The sequence below is a fragment of the Gymnogyps californianus genome, chromosome 1, assembly GCF_018139145.2.
Source record: "Gymnogyps californianus isolate 813 chromosome 1, ASM1813914v2, whole genome shotgun sequence".
Classification (NCBI taxonomy): Eukaryota; Metazoa; Chordata; class Aves; order Accipitriformes; family Cathartidae; genus Gymnogyps; species Gymnogyps californianus.
In genome coordinates, this window is record NC_059471.1 from 79,299,380 (window position 1) to 79,320,203 (window position 20,824).

The 20,824-nt window shown below is 37.6% G+C and overlaps 1 protein-coding gene across 1 annotated transcript in view; it reads right to left on the reverse strand.

Moving 5' to 3' along the window:
• The window catches only part of PUDP (pseudouridine 5'-phosphatase), a 75,635-nt gene that overhangs the window by 33,981 nt on the left and 20,830 nt on the right, over positions 1–20,824 (reverse strand). Inside the window, exons 2-3 of the mRNA XM_050910814.1 lie at positions 14,469–14,687; positions 1,604–1,833 (exon numbers count right to left, since the gene is read on the reverse strand). Coding sequence (XP_050766771.1) covers positions 1,604–1,833; positions 14,469–14,687 — 449 coding nt within the window. The remainder of the gene's footprint in view (positions 1–1,603; positions 1,834–14,468; positions 14,688–20,824) is intronic.

The window sequence follows — 20,824 nt, forward strand, 5'->3', positions numbered from 1 at the left end:
TCTCCTTCAGACACCAGTTATGACTCAGCTTTATATAAATTCTCAATACTTTCTGCCCTTTTACTTTCAGAATTACACAACAGCTTACAGCCACACCTGCATCCAATTGAAAAGCAGGCATTACACACCTCTCATCCTGTTTCACAAAAAACACACCATACAACATTACAGGAACATATCCTGATTTGTTGTTCCCTAGACATACAGTTAAGCAAGAAAGAATAATTTTATGTGAAAGCAACATTAAGCTGTGGTTTAAGCTTGTTTTCAACTCCTCTCTTACTCCCTCCAAAACCTTGGGCTGCTTCCCAATATTTGCTCTCAATTGAGTATCACCATGTTCAAATTCATAGCTACGGACTCCAAGGTGAAATTTACAGCCTTGCTGCTCAGATTCTTCAACATTTGGAACACACCATACATACAAGGCCTACTCGCACAAGTACCTAACATGTCCATAGAACTGCCATCTGCATGAACATGATCATGTACACTTGGTGTATCTTTTCTGAACATGTAAGTTTCCAAATGAAGTTGATGCACATACACAGAATGCCAAGAGAACTTGCAACAGAAAAAAAAAAAAACCCTAAACCCAAAACCAGTTTGGTTAACACTGTTCATAGTATGCCATATCGTATCAAACTTATTTCACTTTGTATTCCCAGTCAATGCAAATACCATTTAGACTCTGGGTGGGAACTTGACGTATGAAAGGCTGAAGAATCTTAGCTAATCATTCCATATGTATTTGTGTAACCATTTTTTTCCTCAATAATCCTACTGAGAAAACAGTACTTACAGTCTAATCCACCTAAAGTTGTTCCTTAAAAATTAGCATGTCATGCATTTTTCTGCACTAATGAAACTCCAAAACTTCAGAACTTACATTCCACTCAGGACAGACAAGAAGTGAGAAAAATATTTAAGGGGAAAGGCAATTCAATTTAAAATAAACGCGAAGACATTATTTTAACTAACTCTCAATTTATCTTTTAAATATTCTCCCTACAGATTTCTATTTCAGAATCAAGTTTGGAAAGTTATATATGAGAAACTAAACACCTCTACTGTTTGAGAAAGATTGCTCAAACTGATCGGTTTTAAATCAGAACACAAGAATTATGATCTCAGAGATTTAGAATGCAAGAGGAAAGAGATGGCTTAGGAAAAATATATGCCCTCTTTACAAAGAAGTATCTTTAATGTTTAGACACTTAAGAGGTAAATCAGCCATGAATGTATGAAAAATAAACTGATCTATGTTTAAACAACTGTTTCCAAACTTTGAGTAGTGAAGTTAAGCTTGCAGATTTATGCATAGAGCAGAAAATCATTACACTTTCCTATTACTGCACACTACCATGTAGTAAATCAGGACAATCTGCATTACAACCATTATACGTAGTGGAGGAAAACGATGCTTTCCAACAATCTCTTGCTTCAACAGCATAAACATCTTTTAAAACAGAGGTTGCTGACTTTTATAATGTTTATATTAAATCTTAATCTAAGTATTTATCACATTAAAAAAAAAAATCAAAATATAGCCCCAACAGAATATTCCTAACTTTTCAGTTAATTTGTTCCCTCCCCTTCTTACCTTCTCTGGAGGTGCAGGAGGGTGAAATCTCTTTGCACAAACTAGAAATGCATCAGGCTGTGGCTTGCCACACTTCACCTCGGGGTCATCTCCCAACACAATATGATGAAAAAGACCAAAGAAGTCTTTGTGTCTGGCTGTTTTCATCTGAAATGTCACTTCAGCTGAGCTGGTGGCAACAGCTATGGGTACATTGTGTTTGTGTAAATGACGGATCAGCTTATCAACCCCTGCAAGACAAATACATACATTTTATTTTTTATATATATGCATATATGTAGGTATATGTATTAATATTTATACCTACTTACAATGTATTTAGCAGTGTTTCAACAATGTTGTCTTACTGAATGTAACAACCTATTTCAATCAGTTAGTGTAGATGAAAATTCTTGCTGTATCTGAAACGTTCCTTCTCCACACAAAAATCATGGAACTTTCCTGAAGGTATATACTTGTTCTGTCATCAAATGATGCCTTTCTCAAAATATGCCAAAAATGGGTTCAACATCATTGCATAAGCACACCCACTAGAAGCTCATTAAGCAATGTCTCCAACATTATGTATGTTTACTATTTCAAACTCTCTGTAAGTGAGAGAAAAGCACACAGCAGAACATTTTCTTTTATACACAGAGTTATGCTCGGGGGGTGGGGGAATCAAAGTCAAAGAAATACACTCCTCTCACTGAATGGTATAGTTTTAATTTCTGAAGCAGGTATCCACCTGGCTTAAACTAGCCCCTAAGAGAGCTCAGTTTCTCTCTTTTGCAATTACTAAAGCAAGTAACACTGGGCAGAGGAGGGGAGCTGTCAGTCACAGCTGTTAATATCAGAGCTTTATCTATTGATGCTGTGAACCCAGAGTAATGAACACCTCAAGCCTAATGGGTAGAAACTTCAATCCGATCCAGTCTTCCAGGGAAGGTTAACGCAGGGAACAGTGAAAACACAGCAGTCTGTGTAAGAGGGAAACACACTTCATTATTTGGTGCAAGTTTTGAGTTTCCTACACAGAGATTTCAATGCTTCTTCGCTGCAGCATTCTAAATGCTGGATACCTCTCCCAGACAAAACAATTAGCAGTGTCTAATGGAGAACGAGAGTAGACGTCTGGTCTTTACCAATTCACAAGAGAAAATCCCTCCATATCTGTAAAATCATTTCAGCTCTGCTTCTTGGCATGAATGCAAACTGTGTTGGACACAGGATATTAGTTTCAGGTAGATAAGCCTCCAGTTGACTTTTGGCTCTTTGAACCAACTTGAGAACAATTCTTTGTTTTCATCTTCCAACTGCATAAATTCTTATCCTACTTTTCATGCCCGGTTATACTAAAGTAATCTTATTCCCTTCCTCCTGATTCACTGTCATACTTATGTCTGGTCCCTGCTCCCTCAAAACATTCCTACTCCTCACGTTCATTTAATTCTTTCCTTTGCCACCCCAGCATCTCTGATTTGCATTTCCCATGTGATCCAGCCTTTCTGCTCCATTTTGACAATTCTATAAACAATGATCTTATCTGCAGTACATTTTTCCCAAGTATAGTCATATGCCCAACTTTGAGAAGTTACAATTACTACTGATAATAAAGTGTGTAGATTAGAAAATAGGTGCATTAACTAACCCATCTATCTGGAAATACGACCGGTAGATGTGGCCCTCTGCAGATTTCTTCTCTATTCTCCAGGATCTAATCAACCAATTAATAACTGACAATTCCAGCTCCATGCTTGTATTTGAAGACAGCCTTTAAACTATAAATACATGCCCTTCTGTGATGTTAGACTTCCACAGTTGGACAGAAAGAACAAGTGTTATTCCTCCTCTAATGTCACTGCATCACCCATTTAAAAGCCTTCCTGTGCCTCCTTAAATGGTTATACTACTAATAAGCAAGTGCATTTTTTCCTAAAAGATGCTACTCTGTCCTCTCACTGAAATACGATGCTAAATACAAGTTAACTTTTTATTCCAAATACAGATTATGTCTTCATTCTGAAACATGTTGTGTTGGGTTTGTGTGGCGGGGTTTGAGTAGCAGGGGAGGAACCACAGGGGTGGCTCCTGTGAGAAGCTGCTAGAAGCTTCCCCAGCTCCAAGTCGGACCCGCCTCTGGCCAAGGCCAAGGCCATCAGCGACAGTGGTAGCACCTCTGGGATAGCATATTTAAGAAGGGGAAAAAGACTGCTGGAAAAAAAAGAAGAGCTGCAGTGAAGAGAGGAGTGGGATGTGAGAGGAACAGCCATGCAGACACTGAGGTCAGTGAAGAAGGAGAGGGAGGAGGTGCGCCGGAGCAGAGATTCCCCTGCAGCCCATGGTGAGACGGCAGGCTGTCCCCCTGCAGCCCATGGAGGTTAACAGTGGAGCAGAGATTCCCCTGCAGCCCGTGGAGGACCCCACGCCGGAGCAGGTGGCTGGGCCTGGAGAAGGCTGTGACTCTGTGGGAAAGCCCACGCTAGAGCAGTTCGTGGAGGACTGCAGCCTGTGGAAAGGACTCGTGTTGGAAAAGCTCGTGGAGGGCTGACCCTCGTGGGAGGGACCCCATGCTGGAGCAGAGGAAGAGTGTGAGGAGTCCTCCCCCCAGGGAAGAGGAAGGAGCAGCAGAAACAGCGTGTGATGAACTGACGGCAACCCCCATTCCCTGTCCCCCTGCACCACTGGCAGGGAGGAGGTAGAGGAATCGGGAGCAAAGCTGAGCCTGGGAAGAAGGGAGGTGTGGGGGGAAGGTGTGTTTTTAAGACATGGTTCTATCTCTCATCATTCTACTCTTATCTGATTGGTAACAATTTAAATTTATTTCCTTTTTTCCCCCCAAGTTGAGTCTGTTTTGCCTGTGACCTTAATTGGTGAGTGATCCCTCCCTGCCCTTGTCCCAACCCACCAGCCTTTCGTTGCATTTCCCCTTCCCCATCCCTCCGGAGGGGAGGAGTGAGCGAGCAGCTGCGTGGTGCTTTGTTGCTCGCTGGGCCTAAACCACGACACATGTGAAGTAAGTCCATATTACATTAATAGAAGTAGTAAGATCTCTTAATGTAAAGCAGTAGCCTAAATGTCTCTTTATTAAAATCAAATGCATTCATTCAAAGGAATTTATTCTAAATAATCTGCAACATTTAGCAAGGCTCGCGTATCGTGTGTGTAGTAATATAAAGAAGTCGGCTAAAGATTACACAAGAAGACTTTTCCTATCTCCTATGCCCTTGCTATGATATAGTTAGTTTTCTCTAAAGTTGTGCTCTTTTCAAATAGCTAATTTTCTTCAGTCCCACTGCATCACAGCTTCAGTTCATCTGTCACAGGGTATGTTTATTCTACATTTCTATTGGAGGTAGCCAGCCACAGAAAAGCACTGTTGCAGAAAGGTTGTTTCTTCAGGGTTCTCTCTTATACTCCCCCAGCACATCATGATTTTGGTGTGTAAATGTGTGTGTGTGTGTTTACTTTCTCTTTTTGGCTTCCCTCACTATAAGGGAGCTAAAATGCAGCTGTCCCTAATAGCTCCAGAGAGCAAAGATTTACATTATTCAGAAAATGCACTTTAATAAAAATATGCCATTTAAAAAATTATTATTTGCATACATATAAACATAGCAAGACAGATTAGGAAAAAATACAAGGGGAAAATCAGATACATGGAAAAAAATTAAATTGCATATGGAAGAATAGCTAGCATAACTTAACAAGCTCAAGACAGTAGCAGTTGAAAAATATTTTCATTCCAGGTTTGTTATTTCTTTGTAAAAGCTATAGATCAACAAAATCCATTTTTGTTTGCATCAATTACAACCAGTATGGCTCTAGACACTTTGCGACCACATCAAATTACTGACACAATTATTGTATTAATTCAACATATAATTCTTCATTAGGAAGATAGTATCTTTCTTCATATCTTTCTTGTGTTTTTTTTTTAACAGAACACATCATCAGAAGGGGAAGTGGAGAACTGCTTTAAAGATCTGTAAGAAAATTCCCCTGGTATATACTTTGTCATTATATCCCCTATAGCTACACAGATTTTTCAATCAAATGAAGACTTTGGTTACATCAAAAACAACCAACTAAAAACGCAATGGCTATGAAGCAGTATGGTGAAATTCCTGTGAACTCGCTAACTTCTACTGTAGCTACCATGTAAGGGATCGAGGCCCATCCATCACAGAGGGACCCATCTGCTAGGCTACCTGGGACCATCCTCCACCCCTCCTACTGAAAGCCTAGCCACATGTAGCAAGTTCTTTTTTTTCTTTTTTTTTTTCTTTGAGCATCTTTGATTAAAAACAAAAAATAAAGACAGACCAAAAGAAATAAGGATCTTTGTTTTTCCAGCATAAGGATACACTCCTAATGTGGTACACATGCAATAACAATCTTAGGCAGTACAACATAAGTTCTTCAAGTAATCGTAAAAAAAAAATCAGGAATAAATATCCCACATTACTATGCTTTATTTCCAAATGTACTCTTTCATTTCAAATAATCAAAAAGGTAAATACTGTTTCTTTCCTCTATCTCTTTAAATATTAAGTTTTAGAACAGACACAGAAGCTTACTATATTCTAAATGTAATGGTTAAACATCAGTGACTATTGGAAAGAAAAATAGGTGAAAAGAATTGTAAGCTGAGTTTAGTTACAGAAGCTGAAAAGAAGAAGGATCAACTTTAAATGTCAGCATCTTTAAAACCTGATTAATCACAAATGTCAATGAAGTTAACAACTTTGGGAAAAGAAAAAAAAAAATGAACTAAACCAACAGAAAGGAGTTACTTCTTCTGAGACCACAGACGCATTTTAAAGGAAGAGATCAGCACTTTTGTTCCGCAAGTTGCAGAAAAACTTACATTATATGTATAATTTGTTTTTTTTTTTAAAAAGGAAATATTATTCCTCTATTAGTCTCCCAATGTGGTGTTTGTTCTCTTTAGATTCAGCTGAAGCCACAGTGACTAATACATTGGATCAACTGACAAACTAAAATTAAGACTTATACCAAACAACAAAACCCTTGGGCTGTCACATTTTCCTTTTCATTGACTAATACAAACACGTACAGCAGGAGCTCAGGAAACCAAATAATGCTACGCTAAAATGATCTAACGATAGTCTCTATCTAATTATTTATATGCTATTATAACACTGTTTTCTACATGATTTTTTTTTCAGTTATCACGTTTTATAATTAAATGGCATTATTCATTATGAAGTGAAACTTAACAAGACATAACTCCTGAGAGCTAATTCAAATTGATGGAAAACAAAGGGAATTTTTATTTTCCTTTTAGCTCTATACAAACACGAGCTCTGTGTCATATAGAATACTTCAGAACGGTGAACAACACATAAATTTTTGCTACATTTTACTTGTTATATTTTCAAATTTTCGTACCATCCCTTTTCTTGTGTTTGTCTACCACTGAACAAAACACGTATATCACTTCTGGAACTCCAGATTCAGACCTATTTCTTGTGAAATGCCTCCAGACAAATAAAGAGATAATATAAAGCTCTTCTATTTTTTTCTAATGTAAGTCTCCAACCAAACTTTTGTCTTACAAAGCATTTTTTCTTTTTTCTCTTTTCTTAAAGTGAAGTTTCTGTAAACATGTTATAGTAAGAGTCTAAGAATGCTTTTCAAGATAGAAAAGAAAGTGATCTCCATCATAAACTGGACAAAGATATGAGATAGGGAAGAGGATTATTCATGCTGCTTCAGCACTGAACCATAATTTCAGCTTCCTCTGTTCACCAGTTGAATGATTTCTGATGTTCATATTTCTGTTTGCAGTTGATTTATTTGAAGGCATAACTACACCATCATGCAGACAATCACACACTAAGCTCTGGCAGCACCTTAACCTGAAAATCCACTGTTTGATGGTCTTAGAAGCACAGACAAAGTCCTACAGTCTTACAGCTTCAGGAATACAGCTGGCTTATGCACTGCCAGCACAGAGTGCAGGAACAAGGTCACATAAATGCCCAGGCCTACACAGACAGTCCCACCATCTTTTCTAATACCTGTTTCAATCCTAAAAAGATGAACATAAGCTATGTAAGAAAAAGACCTTAAAAAATGAATGGAACTCCCCAAGGCCTTCTCTTAAGCAAAAGTGTCGGACATCTAATAATCAGAGAAATAGTATAACGTAGGATTACTTTAGTTCAAGATAGTAAGTGATGAAAAAAACCCAAAACGAACAAAACACCATAAATACAGCATAATCCTTATACTAATTAAATGCAACCATCAAGTAGCCAATGAAATCGGGTTATATTGTGGCGCTTCCATAGATTCTGCCTGCTCATTTTCAGATTCAAGTGAAAGCTCAAGCTAAACTATTACAGAAAGCTAAAGGCTACATGTACAGAAATGATAAAAGCTCAGACAGACTTGAAATTATTATTTTGTGTCTTCCTCTTCATAGTTGCATTTTTAGAAAGCAAACACATGTGAACTCTTAAATCATAGAATGAATCACAATCATAGAATGGTTTGGGTTGGAAGGGACCTTAAAGATCATCTAGTTCCAACCCCCCTGCCATGGGCAGGGACACCTTCCACTAGACCAGGTTGCTCAAAGCCCCATCCAACCTGGCCTTGAACACTTTCAGGGATCGGGCATCCACAACTTCTTTGGGCAACCTTTTCCAGTGCCTCACCACCTTTATAGTGAAGAAAAAAACCCAAAATAGCAAATGGGTATTTTAAAACTGATATGAAGATGACTTTCTATGCCCAAAAGCTTCTCCACAGTTCAGTTAGTTTAATGAAAGATATTACTTCTCATTTAAAACCTTCTCTCACATAGGCCTCAAATCATTATGATTATAGTAACAACATTACTGCTATCTACAACTGCTGTGTATCCTTTGACATAGTTTTGGGGACTACAGATATACTTTTTTAAAAGTGAGTTATTTAGGACATTTTACTTATTAAATTGTCTTATCCCCCTCCCCAGTTAGTTACTGGTTATTTGATTATTTATCCAGTTAAATTCCTGTGCTATTCTTATTTTTTGTCTGTATTTTGTAATCGCAATATGTAATTTAGTCTCCAGTTAATTTTAATTGTTGAAAAGATACTCATTCTCCTTACTTCAGTAAGCTATACAGGCCACTCTCATTTGACAATTTGATCATGAGTACTATTAGTCACATTTATTTTATTGTCAACTGTAATTCTAAGCCAAAGGAACGATTCTCTCTCTAAATTTTATGATCTTTGAAAAATGGGGTGGGATATTGAAACATGCCACAAAGTTCTTTTTAACCAAGAAAAAACGCCTGTATTTCATGGGCAACCAAATCTTTTCCTATGTATATTTTATCATATCTATATATGCTTGAGTTTTCTTGGACTTTATGGTGTTTTGTTTTTTTTTTTTTTTTTTAATCTGAGCTACTTACTCTCTTCCAAAAAATATTCATTTTTGTTTTCTTTTTTGTATCACATTTGACCAGTCTGTTAATCTACTACCTCTTTTACCCTGTTTCCCTTTTCCCTCACTGGTGTACGTGTATGTTTCATTTCTCTTTCCCCACTATACTTTCAGAGCTCATCTAGACTATGTAGCCTGTGCTAATATAACTATACTTGCTAAGTCTTGTAGCTGAGATGCAGCATATTCTGCAGAAGAAACAACATGCCTACAGGCTTTTTTAGAGAATACTGTCTTGATCAAAAGACTTTTGCCCTTTACACTGAAATTTTTGTTGGAAGAACTATACTGGTCACCAAGCGCTTTATTCACATAGCTTGCACACAAATTCTGAGCCCAAATACAACTTCACACTCTTTTTGCAGACTTTCAGCACTCCAAGATCTTCATATATATCTATCACAGTGTTGCTCCTCATTCACTGCCACGTAGATATCGTTCACTTTCTACTCACACTAACAGCATGAGAACAGAGGACACTTGACCTCTGGGGCACCAAAATCAAGGCTCTTTAGAAACCCATATTCAAGTCCACTTCATTTTGCTGTAATGTCACACAAAACAAGCTGTCTGAGAGCATTCAGTGTGTATTTGGAAGAAAAGATTTACTGCTGAGAAAAAGACTAAAGGAAACCAAAGTGCTCCATGCATTGTTTAAATTAACTGTGTACAAGCACTGTGCATGTCTTGTATGATTTATGTCCATTTGTGCACAAATGGAAATCTTAAGGATAAATATAGCCTCTGTATGAAAAGACTGCTCCTCTTTTTCAAAATCACTTTACAGTTCCTACACTGAATGTGATATCAGACCAAACTTAAAGCTCTTCAAGATTTTATCACTCTCTTTAATCAAAGAAAAGCTAACATTACCACTCAGAGCTTTGTCAAGTTGATTAGATTTCTAGCCAATTTGATGATAATTCTTTAAGTTCATAAAAGTGATTCTATGGTAAAAACCTTAGCAGCCTCTGAATACTAAAAGCACCCAACAAAGAAAAAAAAAAAAATCTCATGTAGAACAAGAAGCAGCTGTCTGTTCACTTAAGTCACAAACTGATTAAAAAATATTTTTTATGTAGTCTGGTGTGTTACAACAGTTGCAAGCCCATCGGCACAGCACTATTCATTATCTACATTTGCTCTCAGTCCTCAAGTGAAGTCAGCGCTACTGCTGTGAAGGTGACAGTGTGACAGAGGTGGGGCTATCCACCACCTGGTGTAATTGCCATGAATCTGATGAGACTATGGAAACGTGACTCTCAGATCCACCTGTTTCTTTTTTGTTCTGCGATATTAAAAATTCTGTCTGCAATGGTATGTTATCTTTTCACTGAGCTACAAAAGTGGAGGTGGAAACTAATAACCTACTTCCCAATTTGGAAGGTTATTGGCTATTAATAAAGAATTCTATCTTCTCATCTTACTGCTCTGTAAAAAGTACCAGAGATCCTTCTGGTGGCAGAGACTTCCTGTTCACCAAATCGATAATCTCATTTTAGTCTGGACATACTGACACATGCATGGCCATGGAAAAAATACATGTACTAAATTTTACAGAATTCAGAACCTGTCAATTGTGTTGCTGACTTCCTGGTAAAAGCATTTTTGGGTTGCAAACCTTTAGGACTTAATGCAAAGGCCAAATGTTTGAAATCAGCCAAACAGACAGCATCATTCTGAGTTTGCAGCTAATTGACTGGTCTCTAGGGGTTACAGGCTCGCTGAGCCCAGCATGGACTCACTAGAGTTTCCTACCATTTAAACAGTAATAGCAAGGAAAACAAAAGATAACATGGTAGGAAGTCTGTTTAACTGTTAAGGGCACAACATGAATCAAGGAAACAATAGCTAAGCAAACTAGACTGCTGGTTGAATGGAACTGTTCAAGAAAAAAAATATGTATGACTTTAGAGTGAGCTGCCATTGGAACTTGAACTGTTTTTCTTTTTTCTCTTTTTGTGATTTCTGACTGGCTTCATTTGGTACTAAAACTGAGCTATGAAATTACCTCCTCAAGTCTGCAAGAGACAGTCAACTGTACTTGAACCGGAAAATAGTTTGCACATCACATTCTGCACTGGCTGAACAGGAGCTGCACCAAAGGAATCCCAGTTATCATGAAAACGACCCAAGAATGGAAAACATCTGAAAGGTATACACAACGGCACAATCCTTAAGGATCTGTGCTTTGTAATGATGATGAGCCAAAAAACAGAGACTGCTACGAAAGAATGGCATTAATTTCATAACCCTGACATGATTATAGTAACTGTTGGCAGCTGTGTAACTTGGAGTTAGGTTTTCCTGGCTCTGTGTACATTCTGGGTTTATGTTAAGCAAAAGCACACCTATACATGTATAGGTAAACGTACATACGCATGGTTTTCTTTTGCTCCACTTGTCACTCCTTATTCTTCTGACAATCCACTTCCCTGCAATGTAGTACTGCATTTGCAGAAACAGAAAGCCTACTATGTTACTCTTGCAGATAACAATGTCTATGCTCTGACAGAAATATTTAGAAAAGCAGCACAAGCGACAGCCCTGTCATTTTGTCAGCGTTGTCCTGGATTAATTCCTTTCTCCACTGAAATCAAAACCAGCCTTCCCTAAGATCCTTTCAGAACTAAAAAGAAATCTGTGAAAAACTCTCAAATAGTTATTGGAATATTCCACGTTAGAAATGGATATATCCTCTTCATAGATTAAATCTGTATTTTGACCACAGCCTGATGTATTGAAGCTTGTCAGTCAGTTCCGCCATACTGAAATAGTCAAAATTCTGTCTTCAACCACTAATGTCTCAGAATTGTTGTACATTAAGTGGCATGGCTGTGATATAGCCTGTCAGCCAAAGAACTGCTTTGCCAATCGTATATTTGTACAACTTCCCCACCACCCTTAACCATCACTGACATACCTGTCAACTACTTGATTTGGGAATTAACAGAGTTATCATCACTGGCACAAACACGTGCATAGCTCATTCTATGTCCAGAAACAAGTGCTGCTTTGCTTGAGTCACTTTTTCAAACATCATTCAGCACTGCTCTCCACCACACCAAATCTGAATCTTATTTTTTGGAAAAACTGTAGAAATTGATTGAAAAATATAACCTCACCTGCCTATTAACTGCCAAAAGATGGCCACAGACTCAGCACGTCAGAGTCATCTTACGCCATTGATAAATATGACAATTAACTTTCACTTCCCTGTATTTACTTGTAACTACGTGAAAGATCAGTTTAGTCAGAGAACATTGTAAATTCTAAACGTCACCACAGCCTTACATCTTACACAACACCTGCATGAAGTCCATTCTTAATTAAAAAACATTAAGAGGCTGTAGAATAAATCCACAAGGATTACATCAATAAATATCCTCAGAAGATACAAAAGGACAGAAGAAAAGTATCAGATTAAAAAATCTGGTTATCAGATTGAAGAACAGGTCAGTCCTTAAAGAAACTAAATAGTAAGTAGCTGGAGCCACTTCTTTCTAGATTATTAGCTGACATCAACCTGATTTTCTCAAAATTCATGGCAATTCAGCTTATATCTCATATGTTGCTACCAAGTAAAGTACAGATCCCATTATTTCAGTGATCAAGGCTGCCTCTGCTCCCCACCATGGCCAGTGAGCATAAAGTATTTAAGTTCACATCAATTCTGCTTTAGAAAATAGCCTGAAGAAAGTTATCATGTGTATTTAGTTGAACTGAAAAGATAATCAGTTGAACAATTCTGGCCATGATAAAAATGTTTACTTGCTTGTCCCAGTAAGAATTTTGCCTGTTTCATCTATAATAGCCCAGCTTCAGTGAGCCCAAAATTAACTTTCTGAAGGCAGGAACAGCGCAAAACTTCATGTTTCCTTCGGCTAATCTGTTCCATCACCTCTCTGCAACTCTGTTCAAGCCAGCTCAGCCACATTATCACAATCCTCAGCAGGCACAGAATATCCACTTAATGGCATCTATTACCTGTGCTGTTACATTACAGCAACTCTTCTCTGTGCCTCCTAACATTTCACCCAGTCTGTCCACCTGGCATTTTCTAAGCCCAGACTAGGGTTTTTCTGTTTGTCTTGCAAAAGATATAGCTGCAAAGTTAGTCCCAGAAGTTTGACATGAGACACAAAAAACACATCCCTCCATCTTTCTTGTTTTCCTGGAGAGTTTAACTAGGCTTACAGTTTTAGGTGGATCTGTAAGTGAGAAAGATGCGATTTGAAAAATCTTGCATATAAAAGACATCAGAGAGATAACTAAAGAAGCTGGCTGCACAAAATACTCAAGTTTTTAAGCTGCCTAAAAAAATTACACCTTTTATTTTTGCTGCTTGTTATTTATTCCTAACATATCACATATTTTTAACTTTCATCCTCTTAATGCATTATGAAACTAGGTATAAAAAAACATCTAAAAATTAAAACATCATTAATGCACTGTAGAGGTTGTCAGAACAAACAAGCACACATTCAAAGAGAAAAAATTATGAAGTTAGATTTGTTATAGTGACATGTAGTTATTTCACTTCTAATACTTTTTTGCATTCCTCCCCCTCTCCTCCCTCCTCCTTTATTTTTTTCCTTCATAAATTATTGATATTTGCTCCAGGAAGTTTAACATTGTACAGCAAAGTTAACAGCAATCCTAGCTTTAGGTATTGCTTGTCTTGCATGGCTAAGGATTTTTCTCTAACCATTTCAGATGTAAATGTAATGGAATATAAAAGTATGAGTTCACACCACAGATAAGATTCATCCTCTTGCTTATCTTGAGCTACCTGGTTTAAGCTACTCATTCGGGCTTCCTGCACAATCACTGGTAAAAGACATGTATCTTCAGAAGGTGATGAAACTTACCTGTCCTAGGATAACCTGAGAAACCCTCCCTCTCCATTGACACACAGCTGGCTCAGACACCATGCTTAAGTTTCAATGTTCAGGTTAGGCGAGATTAATCCCAGCTGATAGAACCCATGGGCTCATACATTTGCCTGCACATTTAAAAGTGTATTTGTCTGTAACTAAGTCGGACTACACACATAGCAAGAGAAAACTAACTTGCTGAGTTACACAGCTGCCAACAACAATTATAAAGAATGTCTGGTTTACAAAACAGAATTCATGCACATTTACCTAGTCTTTTTTCCTCTTTTAAAACATACAGGAAAAAAAGCGGTTCTCCAAGTAAACAAGAAAAAAAAGTTTTCAGTACCCTTTAACAGGTAAAACACTCTTTCACAGCTAAATAACAAGTAGATTTGAGTAAAACTTGCTAAAACAAGAGTGATGAAACTGAATCTGTAAGAGAAACTGTTTTGTGGAAGGCAAATTAAAAAATTCTACCTTGGTTAGCATTTAAGTAATTCCATAAACAGTTTATAAATATTGAAGAGAAACATACCTGGCATCAATTCAGCAGTAGGGAATATCTTCTCCTGCTTCATTTTACTTTCATGTAATAACTCTTCTTTGGTTATTGGAAGATCTAAAACATCTCGAATAATCTGTGCCCCTTCTAGGGCTCTTTTACCCATGACCAAGGATTTCACATCCCAGGTATAGGTCTTTCCAAAACGCCCACAGATCTCTTCGAACACTACTGTATAGAGATGCTCAGTATCTGCCAAAAAAAAAAAAAAAAAAGATTAAAACTATGTATAACCAGCTGAGCAGCCACTCTTACAAGAAGGAGCACATAAACGGTCACAGAGTGAACTGCCAGGAGCCAGAGGGCATATCAAAGTGCCTCCCTTTATTTGCAAAGGGGAAACAAGACTTCTAAAGATCACCTCAGAGGCACCTAGGCTTTTCAAGCTGTCACTTCTGTGTTAAGAAAAGGTTACTGAAGGTCACAACAAAGAACTATCTGGACCTGCTCTTTCATCACCTTTCTTTACAGATTAGCAAGCAGTGTCTTAATTAAAATACTCTATTTATTCTTTGCATGAGAAAGAAAAGAAGGGAAGGAAGTCTGGTACTTGGGGTATGTCATTACGTATTCCATGTAAACTGAAAAAAAAAAAGATTTAATTACTTAAGAGTGTCTTTGAACGAAGCTTCAGAGTGCCCTCAAAGACACTACGGTCATTATTACAGCAGTGCTGCTGCCACCTCTGCGTTTACATGTGATTATTCAAGCAGAACACACCCAACTTGTATTTCCAGGGTGTTTCTGGCAAGAGTAAACTTCAGGCTGAATTTTGCCAGTGAAACTATCAGCTTCTATGTCAAAGGTGTTTCTAGTTTTCAAACTAATTTTTTTTTGTTGTTGTTGAAACACAAACAAACAATCCTGCTTGTCTTTCCACCCAGACAAATCTTCGAAAAAGGTCAATAACATTTAATTTAACACTAAAACGGGGAAAAGTCCTTTCACCTCTTGGCCTCATTTCAGCAAAGATCTTGAACAGTGGCTTTTCTACCAGTCTGTTTATCTTTTTAAGTAGTCTCCTTTGAAACACCAGCTACTGCTGTCAACCATGCTTTAACTTCCTTCTCATGCATGTCTTTGCTTTCTGTGTCTCTAAAGGTATGTTTATTATTATCACTTGAGCAATGAAAGGCAAAAGCAAGGAAAGAAAGTAGTTGCTCTTATGAGATTTATTTAGAGAAATTAGGGACTTCACTTATCAACATGTCCTTTGCCTTGTAAAAATATTTTTTATAGGGATAATAAAATAGTGAAATTATTAATGTGGACATCACCTCACTTTCTGAATATGTGAGAAGTATGCAACAGAGTTTAAACTGTAAGCTTTAACATAGATACTATGAAGAAGACAGGCTGAAGAAAGAAGAGCAGAGCCCATGACTACAACATACATGAAGATCTTCCCTGCAGTCTGACAAATGCTTACTGCTTAACCACAGTAATCTGCTTGTCCCGAGATCAGCAGATGATTCTGATCTGAAATCAAATGAGAAACATAGGGGCCATTTCCCATCATCACACCTACCATCATGTGAACACACAGCAGTGTGGAAGACACGCTCTGCTGCCTGCCAGAGCGCTCCTCCCCATGTTCCCCTTCAGTAACGAGAAGGGACGTTGAACCAAAAGATCAGCTAAAGACCCAATGTACTTGTCTGGACTGCTTAACAGGGCAGCAAATGGTTCACAAAAACCTTTTAGCTTAAAAATGAAAGAAAAAAATGCTTCTTAACAATCACACGTACAGAAAAAAGTTAAGAGTAATCTTGGAGACCCATAAAACACACAGGAAAGGTATCACAGCAGAAACACAAGCAACTGGGCTTTGAAAAGTGTTAAGCTGGCTAACACCAGGAAGGAAAAAAAAAAAACCACCAACAACAAAATCTCCCAGTTTGCTTGATGCTGCCAGGTGGTACTCTCCACGAGCTGAGAAGGTAAATTAAGAATACAGTGTTTAAAATTTCACAGTTCTCTCTTTCCTTTTTTCTGGTACACTGATTTTTCTGCTATGCCTCAGACTCACCAGGTGAAGGACATAAAATTCTTACCCTAAGTTTAAAATTGAAACTGAAAATTAATCCTTATCCTATTAAGTAATAAATAGCAAACTAAGCAGAAATAAAACAAAACTAGGAATCAAAAAGTATAATTGCAGAACATGAAAATTTTCCTACAAGTCTCTATGATAATTACATATTAATCTATTTGAAAGTGAAAGACTCAACTGTATCGCTGAAGATACTCAATTTAATAGCCTCCTGCATTTTAAATATCACATACCAGACTTGTGAACAAAATTTTCTTCTTAAAGAAATGCTTAATCATGTCCAGATTGCGGACCTAAAAATAATCTGTTATGCAATGTTGCAGTTTACCAACTGAGAAGCACTCATGAACAAGTTTGAGTCAAATCTGTTAAAATAGTTAATGGTTATCCTATTTGTATTGTGTTAGAACTTAGTTTTCTCAGTGCTGAGGAAAAAAAAACCCACAAACCAATCATCCAAACAAAACCCAAAACTGGTCAACATGCCACAACTGGTCACTGCCTACATGTAATTTAAATGTATGTTAGTCTCACATATTACTCAAGTGTTTAAAGCAACATAAATGCTTAAACAAGCAGGATGTCAGAAAGCCTTTTCTTCCTTCCTTCCTTCTCCTCATTAATTATCTGTTAAAAGAATTGGCTTACAAAACTTCCAACTTTTCTTTCAAAGAGATCGCTTTCACTCTGCCTGAAGTCACAGCATTTGGACCCTGGACATCAACTTGGCTGCAATGAAAATTATCATCATCTCAAGATTCATGACCTCTTGTAAGAATCTACGTATTTGTAATTCTTGAAAAACAACGTGATTTTAATTCTCATGATTGGATGACAAAAGCATAGATATGGACATTTTACCTCCTCGAACAGACATGTTTCACTACAGCACATGAATAAAAACTGAAATCTGGGGAAAAAAATTACACACACATGAGCACACACACACACTGCAAAATCTCCAATTGGAATCTGAGGAGACCACTGCTGAAAAAGCTGCACTTCCTACATACATGTATAACAGATAAGGACATAGGTTCCTTTTGACTGAAAACAAAGGAAAATCTGTATGTCCCCCTTATAATTAGACAGCAGGTAGACAGCAGTAAATAAATACTTAATAACGATACAACTTCAAGATTTCTTATTCCCATTGAAATGGAGGAATCTCAAAAAAAGTGCTTAACAAAGAGGTTAGGTAGGCTAGCTTTTTCGCCACTGTAACAAGAAATAAACCATAGCACAACTGATTGATCAGAGTTTAAGTATAGCAATGAATTATAATTTCAAACCACTATAAATCTGCAATACAGTAAGAAATTAAATCTAATGCACACACATGAATATAACACATCAATGAAATAAAACAAGCAACAGGAATTAGAAGTTCAAGTGCCTAATTATAGGCACCTACTGGTATCTTAGACACCCTAGTATGCCCAAGACATCCACACACAGCTGACATTAAAAAAGGTAATGTGGGCGAGACTCACACCTTACTGCATGAGCAGCCGGATGCCCTACAGCATCACAAGTGGTAATAAACACATTTATTTCAGCAAGTGAATCCAGCCCCAGCTGCTAGCTCCCATCAGGAATACAAGCTGAGAGCACAACAGGACACACGTGGCAGTGGCCTGTTCTAACAGGGGGAAGGAAAAGCAAGACTTCTTAGCTCCTGCAATTTGCAGTAAATGTATAACCTCAGCTTCATTCTCTTCTGCCTTTCAAAATATTCTTCATCTTTCTAGCTTTTGTCCCTTGATACATCTTTTACATGGACATTATCAGCACGACATACTGTCCATCCACTCACTACATTTCACTGGGAATGAGTAATATTCATTCCCTAGCCACATATCATCTTCTAGTCATTTTTATAGCAACCCTTCTTCTATATAAAAAGCACAGTCAACTCCACTGGTGCTGTTTACAGTGTGTAAAAGCCAGTCACAGTAAATACAAATAAAGTGACAAGAATGACAGAGGCACTGGATTACTCAATTTGTGATTTGGCACAAAAATATGCTAATGCATATTCAGAAAAACCTACAGGTCACTTGGCATCAGACCACAGTGCATAACTGGAGTGTATGATCTCAAATTACTGCAGAGTCAGAATTAGAAGTGCAGATCTACCTAGGTTGGCGGTACAGCAAGCATGAAGGGAGTATCTAAACCTCAGCTTTATCAACCACTTACACATGAAGACAGCTTAAGACAGAAGATTATGACTTCACGAATGAATATGGAACTTGATTTTTTCAGGTTATACACCATCTGAATTTACTAAAATTATGTTATTGTAATTCTAAAATAATCTCTAGTTTATCAAAGAGATGTGGTTAGTAGGCATGAAAGCTCATCTCAGCCATAGCTCATCTTAATCATTAGTTCTGAGGAGTTCTTTGTTTGAATAACCCATCTCATCTTTGCATCAAGCTTCTCAGATGAAATACACCTATAATTTATCCTTCTGCTAGGAGTCTCAACAGAATTTTAATTGTGTACATTCAATATATTCCAGTAAGTCAAAATCAGATCCTGGACACCTAAACTCTGCAAGTTTTATTTTGATAGGAACAGAAAAATGGTTAAAGGGAAGAATTTTAATTCAAGCAATAGGTTTCTTGTGTCCATACCTGTGAGGCAGATTTCTGTCCATATGTAGAAGAGAACCATCTTCAGTATTCAATTTAGCCAAATTCAAACACAATTAGTCATTTTTACCAAGATTTTGCCCCAAGACTGAGAAAATCTTATTAGGTTTTGTCACCATCAATACTGAATGAACACACAGATGACTATGATTTTGCTTTCCTATCAGTCTTTCACAATATTCCTTTAATCTCTTTGGGGTATGCAACAGTGTAAGAAGCCATACAAATTACAGAAATGTGCATTTGGGGTACAAGAGATAAACATAATTATAAACCAGAACATAATTATAGAAGTGGAAATTTTTGCTTTGCTTTTTGCAACTCAATCGGTGGCATTTAGCACAGTATAAAGTGTTGCAAACAAATCTATGCAATTGTTGAAATGGTGGGGGCAATCAACATTCCAGAGAGTATTACATGTTTCCTCTACTCATGGAGCTATAGTAATAGTAATGACATTTACATTTTCTCTCATTTCTGGATTTAAATGTAACACAGGCCTTTGTGTGTTTATTCTCCCACTACATCAACTGAACAGTGTTAAAGAACACAGCATTTAAACACAGTAATGGCAAAGCCAAAATAGTGACGGATTTCCCATGAGAAAGACTAACTTTGTCAGGTCTTGAATATCGCATGCAGAACTCAGTCAATGGTCCTCATGCCCACCTACTTCAACATCAGCAAAATCATTAACTCACGGTTCCTTCCCTCTCTGTCCAGCATACAAAAGACACAGCTGATCGGCTCACTGACCAGTTGCATCAAGTCTGTGAGACTCAGCAGTATAACAAGTGCTGCAGCGCTGAATGAAAGCCAGGGAATGGATGTCTCTCAGTAAGGCTGTGTGCCCGTCATCAAGCCTGCCACTCTACAACGCCTCTCCCCACAGGCAGTACATGCTCTTAGCTTGTTCAATTACACAAGCGATCCAGTTCTTGAAATATCCATATAACTGAGGATATGAACCTCAGACAGCGGCACGTTCACCACATTTCCAAATGGTATGTGGACTACCACAGACTTTACGGAACACCACTGCCAAGATAAAACCCACATAACTATCCACAAAACTTGCAAGATCCTGCTGGTGGTTTTGGTACTCAGGAAAAAAGAAAAGAGTGGGAAACCAATGGCCTCTGAAAAGCAAACTTAGAATGGAACAAGGAACATCCTCTCAACCCGAAGAATAATTCAAGATATTACTATCGACAGTTTATCAATTACAGCTCCATCTCAAAACCATTAGGAAGGAAAAATACATTATGACAAACTACTGAAACATAAAAGTACAACAGTGTTATAAAAACCGGTCACTGAGGGAGCAATAGACTATGCCACTGAATAAAGCACGGTGCATAATTCATTCCCCATTCTTTTTCTATCCTTACCATTTCTTTCAGTGGGAATCTGAGACTCTCTCCTTAAGTTATCAGCAGTCAAACAAGACAGACAAAACCAGTATAAGCAATGCAAAAGACTAGCAACTATACAACTGTCACTGGAACAGGTCTGAAATTAGTTTAAAACACCTAGAACCACTGAAGAATTAGAGCTGAAGGCTCCTGAGTTAGCAAAACAATCAGAAAAAAGGAAAGGAGAATTTGAAGATTTTT